At 40.5% G+C, this 20345-nt stretch overlaps 4 protein-coding genes across 4 annotated transcripts; 2 read left to right on the top strand and 2 right to left on the bottom strand.

Annotated features, from left to right (window-relative positions):
* Positions 1-6333: 6333 nt before the first annotated feature.
* alg10 (ALG10 alpha-1,2-mannosyltransferase) lies at positions 6334-9841 on the bottom strand. The gene is made up of 3 exons (XM_083935472.1): positions 9539-9841; positions 8118-8315; positions 6334-8031 (listed from the first exon to the last, which is right to left on the bottom strand). The coding sequence occupies exons 1-3, from the start codon at positions 9701-9703 to the stop codon at positions 6970-6972; spliced, it is 1425 nt and encodes a 474-aa protein (XP_083791598.1). The 5' UTR covers positions 9704-9841; the 3' UTR covers positions 6334-6969.
* A 306-nt stretch (positions 9842-10147) lies between these two features.
* On the top strand, positions 10148-11708 carry tprkb (Tp53rk binding protein). Its single transcript, XM_083935482.1, has 4 exons — positions 10148-10332; positions 10517-10639; positions 10940-11116; positions 11448-11708. The coding sequence occupies exons 1-4, from the start codon at positions 10192-10194 to the stop codon at positions 11532-11534; spliced, it is 528 nt and encodes a 175-aa protein (XP_083791608.1). The 5' UTR covers positions 10148-10191; the 3' UTR covers positions 11535-11708.
* A 230-nt stretch (positions 11709-11938) lies between these two features.
* Positions 11939-14308, bottom strand: LOC310962997 (L-threonine ammonia-lyase-like; the record flags this gene model as incomplete). The annotated part of the gene is made up of 6 exons (XM_083935626.1): positions 11939-12851; positions 13045-13134; positions 13250-13398; positions 13570-13700; positions 13862-14043; positions 14131-14308. The coding sequence occupies 6 exons, from the start codon at positions 14306-14308 to the stop codon at positions 12610-12612; spliced, it is 972 nt and encodes a 323-aa protein (XP_083791752.1). The 3' UTR covers positions 11939-12609.
* A 1162-nt stretch (positions 14309-15470) lies between these two features.
* trmu (tRNA 5-methylaminomethyl-2-thiouridylate methyltransferase) lies at positions 15471-19056 on the top strand (the record flags this gene model as incomplete). The annotated part of the gene is made up of 11 exons (XM_083934919.1): positions 15471-15552; positions 16354-16519; positions 16612-16718; positions 16899-17021; positions 17198-17370; positions 17540-17593; positions 17770-17836; positions 18082-18182; positions 18435-18579; positions 18688-18770; positions 18852-19056. 11 exons carry the CDS (start codon positions 15471-15473, stop codon positions 18999-19001), a joined length of 1251 nt encoding a protein of 416 aa, XP_083791045.1. The 3' UTR covers positions 19002-19056.
* Between the last annotated feature and the right edge of the window lie 1289 nt (positions 19057-20345).

Raw genomic sequence — 20345 nt, 5'->3', positions numbered from 1 at the left:
AGGTTCACTTGCACACAGTTTTTGAAGGAACAGGGCTCGTAGGTTGTTCCAAACATCTTGGAGAACTAACCCCAGATCTGCTGTGGATGTAGGCTTCCTCAAATCTTTCTGTCTCATCATCTAATCCCAGACAGACTGGATGATGTTGAGGTCAGGGCTCTGTGGGGACCAGAACATCACGTCATCAGGACTTCTTCTTCTTCTTTACTCTGCAGATAGTTCTTAATGACATTGGCTGCATGTTGTCCTGCTGCAGAATACATTTTGGGCCAATCACACGCCTCCCTGATGTTATTGCATGAGGGATAAGTATCTGCCTGTATTTCGGAGCATTGAGGACACCATTAATCCTGACCAAATCTCCAACTCCATTTGAAGAAATGCAGCCCCAACTTGCAAGGAACCTCCACCATGCTTAGATGTTTCCTGCAGACACTCATTATTGTACCGCGCTCCAGCAAAAAACTGCCCTCTGCTACAGCCAAATATTTAAAATTTTGACTCATTAGTCCAGAAACCCTGCTGCCATTTTTCTCAACTCTTTCGTGAAGACCACTTCTGTCCAGACTCCTTGGGACAGTAGATGGGTGGACCTGGGTCCCACTGGTTTCTGCCAGTTCTGAGCTGATGGCACTACTGGACATCTTCCAATTTTGACGGGAAATAAGCTTGATGTGTCTTTCATCTACTGCACTAATTTTACTTGGCCGTCCACTGCGTCTACGATCCTCAACGATGCCCGTTTCTTTGTTCTTCTTGAACAGCACATCTTGAAACCCCAGTCTGCTCTAAAATCTGTGTTTGGAGAGATTTTGCTGATGCAGTATAACTACCTTGCGTCTTGTTGCCATGGTGAATGACCTGTGACATGAAACTTCCACAACCTCGCCTCAGTAGCCTAAAACTTTTGCACAGTAGTGTATATATAAAGTTTCTGAATACTGGCTGTGAACTGAGCATTTTACAGCCTCGTAGTATATATACAGCACCTCAACCAGCTTTATAATAGATAAATAAAAGACATGGAAATCTGATGGAAAAACTAATCTGAAAAGAATCAGATAAAATGTGCAACTGGGAAAATAGGCAAGAAAAATGTGTCTGTAGGTAGCTCGTTGGAAATCGTATCAATTATACCAGATGACGTTTGCAGAGCGACGAGGAAGAAGACAATGCATTAGAGATTCATGTGTACACGATGGAGTTGAGTGACTATTGCCGTTTGTGCAAGACAAACATGAGGGAAGAAGTATCTAAGGCTGCATCGAAAGGTGTGTCGCATAGACGTCGTCATCGTCTGGCCGTCCCTCTCGGTTCCGTGATTGGTTCCCTCACTGAGGGGAAAATCGTATCCATGGAATCCAGGCTGCTGAGCAGGGCGAAATGAAATCACACACAAGGCAGCATGGGTATACCCAGGCTATCTTTTACAGGTTCTGAGGTCACATGTTCTTTGTTTTTTTACAGTTGCCAAATATTTTCACTACTATGACTATCATTTTTGCTTTGTTCTGAGTAAATTACTCTGCATAACACCATATTTAGCTCATATGTTTTTTAACAACCGGATGACTCCACTCATCAGAGACATAATACTGTTTCTATATTAGAGAGGCATTCATTCGGAGCTCTCCCTCAAATCCTCCTCCCAGCAGAGAAGGGCAGAGTGGAAAATGAAAAGGTCTCTGTTGTAACTGCCACTGTGGCGGTGATAATAATTATCAGGAATGGCATGTGCCTTGCCTTTGAAATATTGACACTGACAGTTAATGGCGGCTTATTGCTTCTCCAGCAAGCAGCTTTAATAAACTGGGATAAATTTAAGGGGATGGTTCAGTCATACTAAGATTGGTTGTGCAGACAACACACGGTGAGGTATGTGATGAGTTTCTGATGCCAGCGTGTGCCCTTCTTCGTTTCAGCTGTGTCACATAAAGTCACAACCATCCAACATATCTCATTTTGTAGACTCTGTCGGTTCTGATAGTTTGTTGTTAGTTTTTTACACCTGTGTGGTTTTCTCAGGCTGCCAAGTACTATTTAATCAGGTAAGTGGGAGATCCGTCATTAGAAAACACTGTGAAAGTGAACTGAATTGCTGTAAAGGATAAGCCTGGTGTTAGTCAATGTTTTTCTTCTTCAAATGTGTTTTTGGTGTTTTTGGTGCTTTCACAGGGGAAAAACTTAGGGTATTTCAGGATCAGTTTGTCCATATTCACAGTGTACATGTGGGCGATATACTGTTTTATAAGAGTAACATGAACACACAAACACACTTAAGACGGCAGTCATTTTATTCACCTATTTGGTAATGAGATTCTTACTGAGCTGTCATCATACAGTACCTGAATCTGTCTCCTCCTCCACCTCTCCTTCATTTTTTACAATGCAACCTTTGCGTAAACTCAGGGAGTGATAAAGTAACAACCTGATTACATTTTGTTTTTCACTAATCTATCTCAGGGTCGTTCTGTGCTTTCCAGAAAATAAATCTCCCATTTTAATGAATTGCTCAGAGACTGATGCTTACACAAGTTACAACTCTGGGGGACAAAGTTTCTGTGTGTGTGTGTGTGTGTGTGTGTGTGTGTGTGTGTGTGTGTGTGTGTGTGTGTGTGTGTGTGTGTGTGTGTGTGTGTGTGTGTGTGTGTGTGTGTGTGTGTGTGTGTGTTGTGTGTGTGTGTGTGTATCTGATATGGAAGTCTATTGCTGACAAAACTATTAAATGTACACAAAACAAATTGTAGTTATAATTTAGTATATAATTAGATACGATTTAAACTTATATAAAGGTAGAAGGTGCAAAACACCCATGGAGCACTTGATTGTAACAAAAATACAGCATTTACCAATCTGTCAGCAACCAAAGGGAAGAAATTTCAATTTTATATCGCTGGGGATGAAGAACTTTTTTCAGCCAATAAATGGTTCCATTAGAAACCCCATTTATATTAAAGGTAGTTACATCCAATGTCCGGAAGTAACTGACTACATGCTATCGGATTACATATTCATATTACAAAAGATAAACCCAGGTTACAGTTGAAAAAAAAAGAAGTTTGATCAGATAAGAGTTACATTATTAAGAATTCATTTCTTGCATTTTTGAGTACATCTTTAGAAAATGGCAATTTTAAAATAAAATACATTCTGCTGTATATCAAATGTACTCCCAACGGGTTGTTTTGTTAATGCAGACTTTTTAATAATGATTTATAGATAATGGTGATTTTATTCCTTTTTTATTCAGATTGAACATGGAAGATGAATATTTTGAGTAAGTGCTCCTCTTGCATTACAAGAGCAAAGTCCTCCATGTGGCCTTTCATTAAAAAGCAGCGCACATGTTGTAGAATACACACAACACACCTGTGGTTGTTGCCGGTAAGGGTGCTTTGATTTGACCAACTGTAAAATGTTAAAAATGCCACATGCATTTTAGCTGTGGTCAAACTATTTTGTTGTTCATAGAGAAACATTTTTTTAAGAAAAAAAGGTGAAATATTTTCAATGTTTAATTTTGAAGTAATCCAAATGTATTCAGATTAGATCAAATGTATGTTTTAATCCAGTAAGAAGTTCCTTACTAATTACAAAAATGACCATGTTTGTATTCACTGACTGACTACAATTAAAAGTAATCGGACCCGACCCTGGTTCCATCACCGTTCTTTCTGGGTAAACAGTCCCCTACAGCAGTCTGAGACGCAGCAACAACAAATAATAATAATAATAATAACAACAACAACAAATAAGCTTTATTCAGACTCTGTATCCTTATGACATTCGGCTCTTACACCGACGTGCCAGTGGTCACGTCATCAAATGAAACACAGAGTTGGTCACGTGAGAGACTAAATACAGCACATTAGCAGCATAACAATATATTATAATTTTGGTTTCATTAGATCAAACAGTAACTCACACTGACGTGAATCATTATAGTCCCCATATTTCCAAGTGGGACACTTTTTCTCTGATGTCACATGGATGTAACACTACTCTGACAGTTGCTGTCAATAAAACGCACCACTTCAGCCACTGACAGAAAAATGAACATTTCTGAAAGGTTTTTCTTCCATGAGACTATTTAAGCCACTAAAAGAAACACACCATTACAGCCCAACTATCCAGCTCTTCTGGAGAATCATTTTGGAATATTTAGGCAACTGTGCCAGAGGAAACCTCCTACTATCTCCAAGACTCTGTCTTCTATGTGACAGAGGTCAGTTACACGACATATCAAGTGAAGGGTTTTCTGTAATTCATGGTTGGAATTAAAGTGGTGGCCTGAACGATACATTAACACTGGAAGACACCTAAAACTTTAAATTGATTTGATTAAAATAACAGGCTAACACCATGATAAAAACAGCTTCATATGAACATGTGCTTAACAGGATAAATACGGTAAAAAATAAGATAACACACCAGCATGGGAGAGTTTCTGGACATATATGTGAATATATTAGGGGCGGCTGTGGCTTGGTGAAAGAGTGGGTCGTCCTCTGTTCAAGAGATTGGGGGTTCGATCCCCATCTCCCCCCGGTTCACATGTCGAAGTGTCCTTGGGCAAGACACTGAACCCCGAATTGCTCCCCGTGCTGTGCATGGGTGTGTAAATGTGGTGTGAATGGTTAGATCAGATTAGATGGTAAGTAGATGTCCACTGCCATCAGTGTGAATGTCTGTGTGAATGGGTGAATGTGACAGACACTGTGAAGCACCTTGAGTAGTCAGAAGACTAGAAAGGCGCTATATAAGTACAAGTCCATTTAGCATATATATTATTGCTGTTTTTATTTGTTTGTTCTGTCTATGATTAAGACTTGACTTTGTAATGTAACAAGAAAATGTCTCTGCGTGTGATTTAAAAAAACATACAATTACACTATTTTTGCCTGCAGAAGTTAATTGTGTTTCAAGTTTGGCTCGAGGATGAGTTGATTTTTTTCCTCCTCAAATAGACTTTTCGATTTCTCAGATTTTGTGTTGTTGAAGAACGCCAACCCGTGTCCTAACTGACTAATCACATATTTTGAATTATACAATATTTCTAATATAAATGATGGCAGTTCCTCCCTTTTGTGCTTCAGTTTTCAAAATGCTAGGGCAAAGTGGTGAGAAAGGACTAATCTGTACAACCTCAAAGTAAAACAGATGAGACGCTGAGAAAGAGAAAGAGCAGGGTTCCAACCTGAACACAGCACCTACAGTATCTCCTAAACACCAGCTCAGAGTGTATGAATAGTGTAATCAACATTTGTGAAATCATCTCAGTTTGACTTTATTAAAGTCTCTCCTGTGAGCTGGCCCCACACCGCTCCATGTAATTAGAATCTCAGTCATATTGGCTGAAGGAGAGCAATCATTGTTCCACTTGTTTCCTTTTGGGCTTTTCACATACAAACTAAAGGAGACTTGAAATGTGTGTGCAACAGAGCAATCAATAGGTTTTTATTACACAAGTTAGGATGTCAGATCCTGCAAATCCAATTCGGCAGCATGGGATTCCTCTTTGTCCGTCTTTGTCTGTAATTTCATTTAATTTGAATGCACTGGTGTTTTTTTTTTAAGAGTTGAAAGCGGTTGGTCATTTGAACAGTATGAAAACAAGACTTCAAAGCTGGCTCCACACTAACCATTTAGCTCTTTATCTTAGGTTTTACCCAGACATTGAGGTTTTCTGTTCCTCAGCTGAGAATGCATCATTTAGTTGTTCAGTGTTATATGATATTTAACCAGTTTGATCGATTTACTTCACGTTTGGGCTTTGTCTGTTCATAGGATTTGTCTCATAGCTCCCCCTAGTGGCTGATCTGGCGAGCTTGCACATTTGTGTTTGTTTCAAAGCTTGTTATTTTCCTCCTTTTATCTATTTTGTTGCTCTTTGTATTCTTTAAAAATTGTTGTGGTGCATATATTCTCTTTAAATAAACTTGACTTGACTTATTGCAGGAGTCATTTAATTCAAAAGGTATACACAACATTGTATCGACAGGGGAGCAGTATACAGCTGTGAAAAAAACCCACACACGAACACACACACGCACACACACACACACACACACACACACACACGCACACACACACACGCACACACACACACACACACAAAACATTTAAATTCTGAATCACTTCCGGTGGATCTTTATGGTCAAATCAATAATAAAGATATCATTTGGGAAAACATAACATCTTGAGTTGAGTTCTAAGTGGTCTGTGGGTCAATTGTGTCCTTAAGTGTTCTCCACTGGTAAACAGCAACAAATCTCAAATTATTACAAAAACATCCCATACAATACAAAAAAAATCTGAACTTTACAATATGGCTGTCATTTTTGGTCTCTTTAATCGTATTTACAGATTGTGTTATTTAACCAAAGGTCGATTCATAGATCTGCACAGTATTTACATTTAAAGTATAAAACAGTTATAGCCATATTAAAACCACACCCAGCCTCAGAAACCTGCAGAGAATGTCAAAATTACATGATTTTTTTTCCACCCTGGAGAAGGATCAACATTTCAACCAAAGTGTCACAGCCACAGTAGAAACAAGTTTTATATAGACAGTAAACTCTCATCAAAACAGACCATTATAATTAAGACCTGATACAACCACTGTACTGTCGAAGCCATAAACTTTAATTCTCTTAAAATGAACTCTCTTTGAATACTCTTTCACGTAATAGTGAACTGATTCACGGTCAATTCACAGCCCCTGCTTTAGGGTTTGCGGCCTTTTGTCACTGAAACAAAAAAATCAAAAACAGCAGAACTCAGCCCTGTAAACCTCGCAATCAAAACGGCTCTTACCCTACACACAACCCCAAAAGTTATTTGGTTACACTGTATGGAAATGGTGAAATTATGACCCCTTTTTGTCTGTTACTGAGCTGTAACTTGTACTGTGGTTCTTGTCCTGTTTGAGTCCAGGGAAACTCCTGACGTCAGACACTCTTTATTTCACCACATGAACCTCTGTGTGGCTGTGCTGTCCGGCCAGTGGAATGTCTTACTGATGAAGATGTAAAGTGTGGCGGCGTTGACCGTCGTGTACAGGAGAAACTCCGCAATGAGTCTGGGAAGAGAGGGGAGAGGCATGTGCAGGCGGTACATCAGGTAGGGGACGATGAAGTACCTGAACTCCAGCAGCTTCTGGGGTACCGTTGTGGCCAGGAGGCATGCTAGGAACGCCAAACTCCAGAACAGTGAGCGTGACTTGAAGGAGTCCAGAAAATTCCACCCTGCGAACACGTACGCAGGGACGAGGAGAAAGCGCACTGGCTCGTGCCTCTGGAAAAGCCTGTTCCACACGTAGAAGGGGAAATGGCGGTTATCTGCCAAGAGGTACTTGTGGACGAAGGTGAACTTCCACACCAGGAGCAAGGAGACGAAGGTGACGAAGAGGAAGAACAGTGGCTGCTTTTTCAGAGCCTGGAGGAAGCGAAGAGCGCGGTGGTAACAAAGCGAGACGGGGAGGGAGAAGAAGAGGGCGAAGGAGAAGAAATAGAAGAGCTGGGGGAAGTTGAGGCAGGCCTCATGGCTCGTCCTGTCACCCACCACTATCCCGTCATTCAGCACCACGAACCCCAGGAAGCCCGCGCCGACCACCACGTAAGGCCAGGCCACCAGCAGCACCGCCTTCACATGACTAGGTGAGGTGAGGAACTCCAGTGTGAAAATAATCACTTTCTTAGCTCCGCTGAATGACAGAGGGACCTGGGACGGAGGAGACTTCTCGTCCCTCTTTTTCGTGTGCTCCACCCTCCAGGCCTCGTCCATTTTGGAGGCCACCAACGTGCCCGCGCAGAAGGCCACCCAGACGACGTTGGTCTGACGGAAGAGCACGGAGCAGACGCCGAGGAGCGCCGCGGCCTTGTGGCAGCCGTAGAGCGTCATGAGGTAGGTGAAGAGGGTGAAGAAAGTAGATCCGGCGTCGGTGTAGTAGAGGAAGTTGAAGAAGTAGAGCACAGGGAAGGTGGACAGTGACAGCGCTGAAAGGACTCGGCGTGAGGTCGTTCGCGTCTGGATGAGGGAAAACATGATATTAGAAAAACAAGAAAATTATGAATAAGATCTCTTATGCGTGATTATCTTCATCATCTATATACCTTCTCCCTGAGGTGCAGTTTGCAGATGAGCAGATAGAGCAGGTAGAGGTTGCCGCAGTTGAACAGCAGGTTGATGAAGCGCAGCATGGCTGTGGAACACACCACCTGGCCTGTCAGACCAGCGAGCCACACCACGGGCTTGATGACTCCCACAGAGACAAGGTAAAGGCCTGGGAGAGTGGTGATCATTGGGTCCCACTGAAGAAGAAAACCATGTTAAAGGGGCAGTGCACCAGTTTGACATGAATATAAGTTTACTTCTCTTTGTTCGTATTACTCTGCTTGTGAAAATAGATGTATAATGTATCACCGTCATTTCTACACTTCCCATTGGTTTTCCAGGGCTTTGATTGGCCGTTGCTCACTGGCATAAAGTTGAAATTCGGCCTACTTTACGCAAATCTAAAGTCATTTAAAGTGAAATAGATAACTGCCGTGAAAGGGCCCATCATGCAGCCAAAGCACCGAAGCTGGGTGACCCGTTGTGTGGACTTGTACCATCAGAAATGAACCCTGATGATCTCATAGTGATGTCATCAGAGTTATTTCAGCTTAGGTTTGGGGATAAAAAACAGAGTCTGCGTTAGAGAGTGTCTAAGGAAAGGCACTATCAAGTTGCATCACGGAAAACGGAGGATCCGGCATATTTTGGAGCTTCACCCATAATTTAAACAAAAAATAAGTAACATTATATCTCTGCCACTTTTATTTTGATCATCTTTGACCAAAATTCATTAAAGTGAAATACTAAAACGCTGGAGGGGCCCTAATTCAAGTGAGTCAAGTCTGCATAAGATAAGATAAGATTGAACCTTATTAATCCCGAAGAAAATTCTTGCTCCAAAAACAAGAACAATATAAGATAATAATAACAAACTAAGATAACAATATAAGAGTGCAGACAACATAACATGATGCAATAGAGATACACAAATGATCATGAACATAATATTGCCCACTGTATTGAAATTGAAAAATATTGCACATGATGATGAAAGGTAATACTTAACATTCTATTATTATTATTATTATTATTATTATTATTATTATTATTATTATTATTCTCAGCCGGATGTGTCAGCTTTCCTTCCTTCTTGATGGCCACAGGTAGAAATGCATTCATACGTTCATATGCGCTACCTGAGTGGTAGGCAAACAAAAACGATGGTATTCTTTTAAATTACGTGTTCAGTAATAAAAAACAATGTCTACTTGCTTTGTGCTAAATGGACTTGACGATGATCCTTTAATCTCCACTTTCCTGCATTAGAACAGCAATACATTCAGGCACATAAACCCCGCTAATGCCGGTCTATATGTCCGACATGGAGATAAAAGCTCTCCAAGCTGACAGCTAACCTTAATCCACTAAACAACAATGAGAGACTCGCTTTCATGGCGACTCTCGGGACCCACTTTACCTCGTTGAATTTCCCATGGCAGTATTTTTGAGCTTGTGGGACGTGAAAAACCTCGTCCATGTACGGCTGTCTTTGCTCCCGAGTGACTCTGGAGAACAACAGGCATGAAACCAAGAAGTTGGTGCTGCAGAGCGCAGTGAACATGTAGCCTTCAAATTTCTCCATGTTCGATGACGAAATCCGGTGTAAAAGTGACCGCAGTCCAAAGTTATCTGTAATAATGATGTGTTTACCGCATAACCACTAAACCCGCGTACTAAGAACCACTGTAAACTCTTATCTCAGAAGGACAGTGGTCAACCTGTCCAGTGTCCACACACGGAAGAGTTAGATGTTTGACAGTTGGTCGGTCCGCATCTGTAACATGCTCGGTGCGGAAACTCTTGCATATGTATTAGTTCCGGGTGCCTTGTGCCAAATAGTTTAGCCTCACACGTCTATAGTTATAGTGGTAGTAATAGTTACCACCATAATTATATAGGGTACGCTTCAAACTGCAGTGCTTTAAGAAGTCGTTTTCTTGCTTTTGTGGAACTGTTTTCCTAAAGAGGAACTTCTTTCCTCCCGGGCGGTGTCACCGTGTTATGGTTCCCCCGTCGTTCACGTGAAGCTCGTAATTTTCTTTCAAGTTCCTGAAGCAGTTTCTTTCCAGCATGCATTCAACACAGGAATTGGAGCTTTTTCCCGACCAAAGGGTGACTCAAGTGCTTTTCAAAGAGGTCAAAAACGCCGCAGAATTGAGACAGTGTGCGGTGGAGGGTAAAATAAATGGTGCCCTGATCAACCCAACGATGGCGAGTTTATGTTTTCAACTTTAGCAACGTTTTATGTGCGTTAGGCATGTTCTTGTTTATATTTATTAGGTAACAATGGCATTACTTGCTTCACAATACTGCATTTTATACCAACAGAGAAGTTAAACGGGTCAGGGAAACCATGGCACCTACTACACTAACATACTTTCTTTTTCATGTACAGCTGGTGAACCCTTTCCAAGTGCTGGTAGCTGCCAACAAGGCTGTTCACTTACAGAAAATTGGGAAAATGAAGACAAGAAGTTTATACTCAGAAATAATCTTCAACCTGTCACCTACTAATAATGTAAGTAACTAAAACAAACCTCATTTTCTGTCAATATCCATTTTTTTGACATGAAAATTCTTTCTTTTGTATAAAACAGCACCAAACCTTTCTCATTGTAGACATGCATGGATATTTGTTGACTCCAACATTGCTCTCTTAATTACTTGCACTATTAGAATGAGTGCAACCAAATTCTACATGTCTAAATATCTTATTATTTGACTTGCTGTGGGTAGGAGCATCAGATAAACATCCATAATGTGCATAAATAAATTCAAAACAGAAATAAATCCTATTGGTGTGCCTTCCCTAATACAGATCTCAGAGGCATTCAAAAGGTTTGGGAGCTCTGATGGCGATGACTCGGTCCTGGTGGTCCTGGTTCACGACAAAGATGACTCACAGCTTGTGTCGGACATCACAGCCAGGGTGGACGGACAGCAGGTTCCAGCCGAAGATGTTTCCTCGCTGACAGACCATGCAAAAATCAAAAAGGTTCTACTATCTCTCCTTTAATTGTATACAACTCAATCCACGTAATGTGTGGACTTGGTATGTGTGTGTTTTTCTGTTTAAGTCAAATCTAGGACACACATGCAGTGTACTACTATCTTTACTGTTGATTATCTGAATGAGTGACCATTAGCTGGACATTTTTAGAAAAAGGTTGAAAGTAATAAGTTGTATTTTGTCAGCTTCATACCAAAATGTGATTTCTGCTTTTTTTTCTTGCTTTTTTTAAACGAACTGACACCTATGGCCGTACTTAGTGAACAGATTTCAGTAGCACTTACTTAATCTTACCCCTTTTTTGCCTTTGTTTCAGCTGTATAAAGTCACTCCCCAGGAGGAGAAGTGTGGGACTCTGCTGGATGCAGTCGTATGCAGGATGGCCACCAAGGACGTCATGTAGCTACGACAGGAAAAAGGACTCTTTTCATGTAACATTTGGATTCATATTATTAATGGCTTTCCTTCTGTTGATGTTATTCCATCACATTGTGAAGTCCTAAAACATCCAAACAGTGTCTTTTGTGCACTACTTGCAAACTCAAAATGTTATGGCATAAAAAGTCAAAATTCTCCCATCTGAAGAGAAAATATATTTTTTTCATATTTCCATGAACTTTCTTGACTTCTCTCCTGCTTACATTTTCTTCTAAATTGTTAGACTGACATGTGAAAAAAGAGGCAGTTGGGGAAGTCATAACTCTTTATTTAGAATCGCCTCAAGTTCCCACAGCTACTTTTCGTGCTTCTCAGTTGTTCCTTTGAAGCTTTTTTGTTAGTTATTTCTGTCAGTTTTGAGGGAAATGATGTAAAAGCTGCTCTCATGCCAGCAGCTGTGAATAATAAATCTAAAATGCTCTGGGCCAATTATCAGCGAGACCTTGAGAGGATTAAAAAAAATAGACATCCACTTCCACGACACTGACATGAAAGATTCAGTCAAACCCTTTCACCCTAAGGCAAGAATATATAATGTACTGGTTTAACAACCGATCTAAATGCAAAATAACGCAGCATCACTTCACTTGCACCTGAATGTTTACTTTTTATTCACTTTTATTCTCGGGTTAACTGGGGGCACAACAGCACTGGCACACTCATAATGAAATAAGATTAGGTGTTTATTTATTTAGACAGACTGCAGTTGCACACACTGGAACAATGACAGTTTGGTTACAGTAAATTAGTAAAAACTCATGTTATGGTCCATAGATAGCCATTTCATCATGATTCACATCCACTTAAAAAAACAAGTATTCCATTGCAAAAGAAAGTCACTGCTTCATATTGTTAGACTTATTACATTTACAGACCTGAATAGTTTGACATCTTGACATTGTGTGTTACATTAAGAAAAGTCACATTATCGTAGCGTATATAGACTGGCATCCTGTCCAGGGTGGACCCCGCCTCACGCCCGATGTCACCCCGACAGGAACAAGCGGTTGAAGATGAGTGAATGAATGAATAAATATTTGTCAGTCTGGGAAGTTGGCGAGCTCATCTTTTCCAATGTTCCCTCCGCTGAGGATGCACACCACGTCCTTCCCATCTAGCTCGGGTATCTTGTTGTTAACAATAGCAGCAAACGCGGCCGAACCCGAAGGCTCCACCACAAGTCCCGACCTGTAGAGGGTGGACACGGCCGCCTTGATCTCTTCATCGTTTATCAGGACGATCCCCTCCACGTAGCGCTGACACAATTCGAAGGGCAGTGTGCCTGGGATGCAAAGAGAAGGAGACAGATACTATTTACAACAGTAAGAAAACTCCCCCCTGAAATGATTAGTTTTGTATTGATCACTTAAGAAGGGAATACCAGACGATCACGTTTGTACTGGCATCCTTTACAGAGTAAAGGACAGACTTTCCAAGAGTTTTACTTAAAGCAACTAAGGGAAACAACTTCATACCTGCAAAAGGTGGTGCGAGTCCTGAGGCGATGCTCTTGGTGTCCATGCCCACTGGCTTCTTCTCAATGAAACTTTTGTACATGGTGCAGGCTGAATTTCAAACAGAAACACAATAAACCCAAAGTTCACTGAGCTGCTAGGATGGCTCTTCATGTGAAGCTAATACTGCAGGTGATGCTTTTACTCCTCCGTGTGTTAGTTTTACCTCCTTCTGGTTCCACACCGTAGATTCTGGTATTATTGCAGCCTGACAGTTTAATGGCAGCGGCTACGCCTGCCAGAAGACCCCCTCCACCACAGCACACCACCACCACATCAGGCTCGGGCATCACCTCCAGCACCTCCATACCGAGACTGGACAGACACACACACACACACACACACACACACACACACACACACACACACACACACACACACACACACACACACACACACACACACACACAAACAAACAAACAAACAGGTATGAACTTTGTTCTAATTGATGGAAGTTTGAAGAATCCAAAATCCACTGAAATGTACCTGGCATGTCCTGCTATTAGATCCAGGTCATCATATGAGTGCAGGAAGGTCATGTTGTCCTCCTGAACACTACGGTTCACCACATTCATCAAACAGGAGGTCGGAACTCGCTCCACCTCCACTCCGAAACTCTGAGGACCAGAATGACACTTACATTTACAAGCATAATTCAACCAAAAGAAATTCTCTTTTTGAGATTAATGCGAGATACAACAAATACAGAGAATCACAGCATAAACTGACATGATGTCACATCCTCCCTTAGTGTGTTTGTCAGTTTGTAACCTCTGACCTGTATGAGGATGGATCTGGACACGGGAGCTGTTTCTGGCATCACCACCTTGCCCTTTGACCCATAGTGTTTTGAGGCGTACGCAAAAGACTTCCCATAGTTCCCTGCAGACATGGTGACAAAATGCCCCCCCTTCGGTCTCCTGGCAAACTGATTGGCCACTCCTCTGATCTTGAATGACCCTGCCAATTAAAAAGTAAAACAATTTCTAAGTAATGCGCCGAAGATGTGGTTGTTGTGTAAGATGAATCAAAGTGGTTTCGTCCGACCAGTCCTCTGCATGTTCTCCAGTTTTAAGTGGATGTTGCAGTGGATGTCGAGAGGCAGGGTCGTCTGGCACCAGGGGATCATGGGAGTGTTGATGACACCCAGGGGGCTGCTTCTCACCGTCTCTCTGGCTTCTCTTAGCAGATTCAGGGTGACGGCGTCTACAGACACCTCGCCCATCTGTCAGAAACACAATTTAATATCAGGAATACATGTGCATTGCGGAGCCACCAATTTGTCTAATAAACATATGCATTTCATGAATAAATGGTCTATATCTTAATAATAAGCAGAAGTAGAATGTAACTAAGTACATTTATTCAAGTAATATACGATGCTCTAAATGAGTAATTCCATTTGATGCCACTTTTTACTTCTACGCCACTACATTTATTTGGTGACTGTAGTTAGTAGTTACTTAGAGACAGATTACAGATTAAGATTATTAATACAAAATAATATCAACAAATGAAATAACATTGTTATAGATCAAGCTACACAGCAGTATATAAAGTAAATCAAATCAGCCCCACCTCTATCAGCTGCAACATTACACTGATATTTACATTAATCTATCAATAATCATGATCTAAAAATATTATATTCTGAAATGGGCCATTCTGCATGACTACTTTTACTTTCTGTTTAATGACTACATAGACTACATATTTTACCTTTTGTACTTTAAGTAGACTTTGATGCTAATACGTCTGTGCTTTTACTCAAGTAACATTTTGAATGTAGGACTTTTACTTGTAACCGAGTATTTCTACAGTGTGGTATTAGTACTTTTACTTAAGTAAAAGCAACAATAAGTATTACGTGTTCAATTACTACAGTAGTTTTTACATACATAATTTAGCTTCTGCCCTTAACCCTCCCCTAACTCTCATTAATGAACTGTCGTATACTATTGTAAATAGTTATGTAATTATACTATTTATAGATTTGAGCTGATCTATGCCATGCCCCTATGCTGACAAGGTCCCTGGACACGTGAGCCGTTTGAATTATAAAAGCTACTTCTTACAAAAGAGTCGTTAAGTAATCCAAAACTATGAGTTTCGTGCATTAGGTTTATTGACCGCTCACCTTGTTATTTGTTCCGGTTCTTTCCGTTACTTTAAAAAGTGACAGCTTCGTGTTTTTCACAGTGTTACGTTTTATTTGCGGCTCCGCCAGCAGAAAAATAGTTCCCCTTTGAAGCGTGTTTCTAGTCGGACGCTATTAATGAACGGGACCCAAACATGGCTGCCCCTTCAAGTGGCAATGGTGTCAATGAAGACTGTTCTCAGTAACATTACAAGATAGTGTTAAGAGAAAGGACTGGGATTTGAAAAACATGGGTTTTATCAGACACGTCGTGTGCGCCATGTCCGGAGGCGTTGACAGCTCTGTCGCCGCGTTGTTATTAAAGAGAAGAGGTGAGAAAAAAACTGCACACAGAAACACACTTTTAAAAATGTTTTTTTATTAAAAAGATTATATAGACCTTTTCAAAAATGTAAACATAAATATTATACATTTTATATATATTTAATATTTTATTTTGGATTTTCGTATAGGATGCAAACTGTTGTAGTGTATGTGAATGGCATCAACTAACAGCAAGTTAACAAGGACCAAGGCTGTTGCCTAGCAATGGATTTCCGTTAAAAAAGGTCTATATAAAATATGTTCCAGCCTTATACACAATATCTCAAATGTATATCTAAATGTAGAAACAATATACAAAGACAGTAAAACATAAAAAAGAAAGAAATGAAGGAAAACTAAAAAGGTATGAGGTCTGCTTAACTATGAGAGTGAATTTGAAATTCCTTAATAATCTAATAGTTTTTGCTACTTTATTGTTTTTGAGTTTTAAGTTTTCCATAGTGGTCAACTATGAAAGCTAGGGTCGTTTGTTAAGCCAAATCATTTTTATGCATATAGTATTTTGTCTAGATAATGATCAAATTAAGTGTGCAATTATCATCTGCCAAATATTTTGGATTGTAAAGAACTAGTAATAAATCCATCTTTGTTAGTATTACATTTTTACAAAACATTCTGAAATTCACTTCTGTAAATCAAACCGAAAAGAAGTAACATGAAAACAATCTACAGAAACACACTGGAACTGACTTGTTAATGTGAAGTGGTTAGCCCACCAGTTGAAAGTGCTCTCCCTGAATAAATAAAAAATACCCCAACTGAAATCTTTCACTCTCTTTCATGTGAAGGTTACAGTGTGACGGGAGTTTTTATGAAGAACTGGGACTCACTGGACGAGAGTGGGGTGTGCACTACAGAGAAAGACTGTGAGGACGCCTGCAGAGTGTGTCAGACCCTGGACATCCCCTTCCATCAAGTGTCCTATGTCAAAGAGTACTGGCATGAAGTTTTCAGGTATTTGTGGCTGCCATGCATAAATAATATGCACTTTTTTTATTGTATATCTCTTTAATGTAAATGTCACATATGCCTTTTGCCCCTTTCAGTAAACTATTGAAGGAATACGAGAAGGGCAGGACGCCCAACCCAGATATACTATGCAACAAGCACATCAAATTCAACCATTTCCACAAGTATGCTATCAACACTCTAGGTATGTAATAATATTGTGTTCATACATTGATATAAACTCATTCTAAGCAGCTTTGTGTATGGAAAGCAGTGGGCGGTAGTATGACATATGAAGATTGTATTAAACTTACCACCAGATCCACTGCAGAAGTCTTATTGAATAAATATATTTATAATTGGTGTTGTGCTGTTGCTGTTGAAGGTGCTGATGCCGTGGCAACAGGCCACTATGCCAGGACGTCACAGGAGGACGAAGAGGTTTTCCAACAGATGCCCGCAGCGCCACTGACCGCTCTCTTCAGAGATAGATTTGAGATAAGAAATCGTAAGAGTTTGAATCTTGTCCCCCAGGCTCTAAAAGCCCTAACATCACAACTGTTTCCCTGTTAGTTCTGTGCTTCTCTTCTCTATTTTACATTATTCTTCCTGAATTTTGAAAGGCGGTGAAACAGCTTTATGGTCAGACCATTTAACAGTCTTTTTTCTCTTCCCTCGGCCCAGCGGTGAGGTTGTACAAAGGAGCAGATCTCCTCAAAGACCAAACTTTCTTCCTCAGTCAGATCTCCCAGGATGCCTTGCGACAAACCATGTTCCCACTGGCCGGACTCACCAAAGACTTTGTCAAAAAGATTGCTGCTGAGGCAGGGTTTCACCATGTGCTGAAGAAGAAAGAGGTATCCACATGCTCACAAATCAGAAGAGCATACATAGGGCTGTGTTTTTGTAGTTATTTATTTATTTATACTGTTTAAAGTTAAAGGGACAGAGCACATTATAAACATTTCTGTAAACGTGGCAGCATTCACACATTGTATACTAACGGTAAACTTGATGTCTTTTTAGAGCATGGGCATCTGCTTCATTGGAGAGAGAAACTTTGAAAACTTTATTTTGGAGGTAAGAAGGAAAACTTCAAGTTTTTGTTCCATGCTAGAATTTGCAAAAATAGTTTTCTTTTGCGACTTCAGCATTTTCTTCAGAACAGACACTCCTTTCTTTCTGTCTGACAGTCTCTCAAGCTATAATTTATTAAGAAATACATGTAAACCTATACTGTTTTTTTATGTTTCCAGTATCTGGAGCCCAAACCAGGGAACTTTGTCTCCATTGAGGACGGGGCTCTCATGGGAAGACACAAAGGTATGTTTGTGGTTTTTTGAGTTTCTCAAATTATGAGCTTCTCGGACTAAATGAAGATCTGGTGTGTGACTGTTACATTATCATACAGACAGAATGTAATACCTCTCAATAGGTGATATGTTAAGCCCTGTTTCCTGCTTCACAGATTCTTGTGTATATCCTCCAAATTTGTGTTCCAAACAACTGACTCCATGTTTCTCCTGCCCCTTTTCTTGTCGTCTTCCTGTGTGTCTCTGTCCATCCAGGCTGGTTCACTCTGACGCTGGGCCAGAGGGCGAGAATTGGAGGGCTGAGAGACCCCTGGTTTGTGGTGGATAAAGATATCACAACTGGAGATGTGTTTGTGGTGAGAAAGTCAGTCATATGTTGCGCATGCATTTATTTTTCTTTCTTAACGCATTTGTCCGAACCACTCTATGTTGTGTTGTTTCGTATTCCTAAGCAATACTTCATGCTGCATTCGTGGTGTTTTATGTGTTTTCTCTCTTGAAGAAAATCCTAGACAACATTTGGATTTTACATTTGTTTTTGTCTTTTTTTTTAAGGTGTTGAAACTTGACTAATTTTTACCGTATTCTCTAAATTTCTCCCCACTCAGGCTCCAACTACCAATCACCCCGCCCTTTTCCGTGACACGGTGCGGACAGACCGCTTCCACTGGGTAACAGTTGACCCGCCTCCTGAACTAGTCAAGACCCAGATGATGGAGTGTCATTTCCGCTTCATGCACCAGATGCCTCTCAGTGAGTTTTACCTTACCAGTGCATGAACACTGATACATAAGAAGCATGGAAATGCAGGGTATACTTTCTTTACAGAACATAAACTACCACCTTTTTTGTGCTTTCCAGTTCCCTGCACAGTTACACTGAACATGAATGGCTCTGTGTGGATCTCACTCTCCCAGCCAGTCAGAGCTCTGACACCTGGACAGGTAAAAGACACACAGTTCCTCTTTCTTTCTGTCTGTAGGGTTATAAGTGTAAGCATGTCCTTTTTTTTATTCCCCTTCCAGTTTGCTGTGCTTTACAAAGGCGACGAGTGTCTGGGAAGTGGGAAGATGATGCAACTGGGGCCCAGTGAATACACACTCCAGCAGGGCAGAGAACGGTTGGTAGCAGCCGCGCAGCACAAGGAGCAGCAGACTCCCAAACCAGCCAGCTGAAATGACATCGCAGCCTGGCCGTGGTGGAAATTAGCTCTGTCTGGTACATTAGGTAGAGCACACTATTCATGAAAATAAACTGTTATATAAATAAACTGTAGGCAGGACCTTGTGACATAGTGCCTGTTCTGGAGGTCAGTTCAGTTCTGGAGACTTAACTTCGACATATCAACAGTATTGATAAGACAAGGACTAAAGAGTTCATTTCTGCACTGTTTTTCGTATATTTGTACAGGCTAGCTCTTCAGATAAACCATCTGCATCCAAGCCAAATTGTGTTTTTTATACTCCGCTAATTAATAATAATAATAATAATAATGAATGTTATATATATATAGCACACTTAAAAATACAAAGAAATCTCAAGGTGCTTTACAGAAAGGTAAAACAGTCATAATGTTCAACAGGTCAATTTACATATACTCTCCATTTGTGATGTCATTAGATATTCTAATATTGTTTGCTCTGCATTGCAAAGACCTGCACCTTGACATAAGATTATTTAGGGCAAAACATACTGTTAGATAAGCATGTACTTGATCTGGTATTTAAAGTTGTACTCTGTAAGATTTTCATCTTTTTAATTATCTTTTAAGTTACTATCCATCAAAGACTAAGTTAAAACAATGGTTACTGAGCATATGGCCCACTGATGAAAGCACTTTTCGCTGAGTATTCCAGTCTGAGTGTCTGTGGTGACATTCCAGAGCTAGGTGTAAATATGCTGCCATGTTAGTGATGTTGCTGACAGCGGTTGGTCCACCGAGATCATCACGGTTATGCTGCGTTCAATTGTAACCAGAAATTAGGAACTTCCAGCTTCTGAGTCAGGCTTGTAGTAAGGGCAGAAGTGCAATATGAACGTGCGTGTGTAACGATTTAAGAGGGTAACATATAGACGGCAGACTGAAAGTAGAGAGGTGAATGTGTAAATAAAGTTTACAAAAGAGCAAAAAAAAAAAGTCATAAAAGTCAACACACATAGTGACCATGAACGTGACAAGATGGAGGGCTCTGAAAGAAACAGACTCTCCAGCAATTACATCTTACCGCCAAACAGACTGCTAGAAATAAGATAAATCAATTCTTACGAAGTACAACTTTAATAAGTGCTGGTTCTACTTTCAATTACTAGACTTGTGATTTTCCTTTAGAACTGGAAGTGTCATGATGGAAACTAACACAAGCTCACTTTTAAAAAAAAGTATTCAGCTCTAAAATGTATGAGTAGACATTAAAACCATCCACCAACCCAAACTTTTACTGAGGGAGTATTTGTCTTCAAATACTACTCTATGACCTGTGGTGGGCGCTGTTGTTTTCTTTAGTGAACCTGATAAATGG

Source organism: Echiichthys vipera (assembly GCF_963691815.1).
Source record: "Echiichthys vipera genome assembly, chromosome: 20".
Taxonomy (NCBI): Eukaryota; Metazoa; Chordata; class Actinopteri; order Perciformes; family Trachinidae; genus Echiichthys; species Echiichthys vipera.
This window is presented reverse-complemented; position numbering and strand designations above follow the sequence as displayed.

What these genes read in the sequence shown, in the direction of transcription:
- tprkb (XM_083935482.1), top strand. Translation starts at nt 10,192, where the DNA reads ATGCATTCAACACAGGAATTGGAGCTTTTTCCCGACCAAAGGGTGACT. An exon ending in ACCTGTCACCTACTAATAAT is followed by an intron (nt 10,640 to 10,939) that starts GTAAGTAACTAA and finishes TCCCTAATACAG; the next exon opens with ATCTCAGAGGCATTCAAAAG. An exon ending in ACCATGCAAAAATCAAAAAG is followed by an intron (nt 11,117 to 11,447) that starts GTTCTACTATCT and finishes CCTTTGTTTCAG; the next exon opens with CTGTATAAAGTCACTCCCCA.
- alg10 (XM_083935472.1), bottom strand. Translation starts at nt 9,703, where the DNA reads ATGGAGAAATTTGAAGGCTACATGTTCACTGCGCTCTGCAGCACCAAC. An exon ending in GCCATGGGAAATTCAACGAG is followed by an intron (nt 8,316 to 9,538) that starts GTAAAGTGGGTC and finishes TTTCTTCTTCAG; the next exon opens with TGGGACCCAATGATCACCAC. An exon ending in AACTGCACCTCAGGGAGAAG is followed by an intron (nt 8,032 to 8,117) that starts GTATATAGATGA and finishes TCCCTCATCCAG; the next exon opens with ACGCGAACGACCTCACGCCG.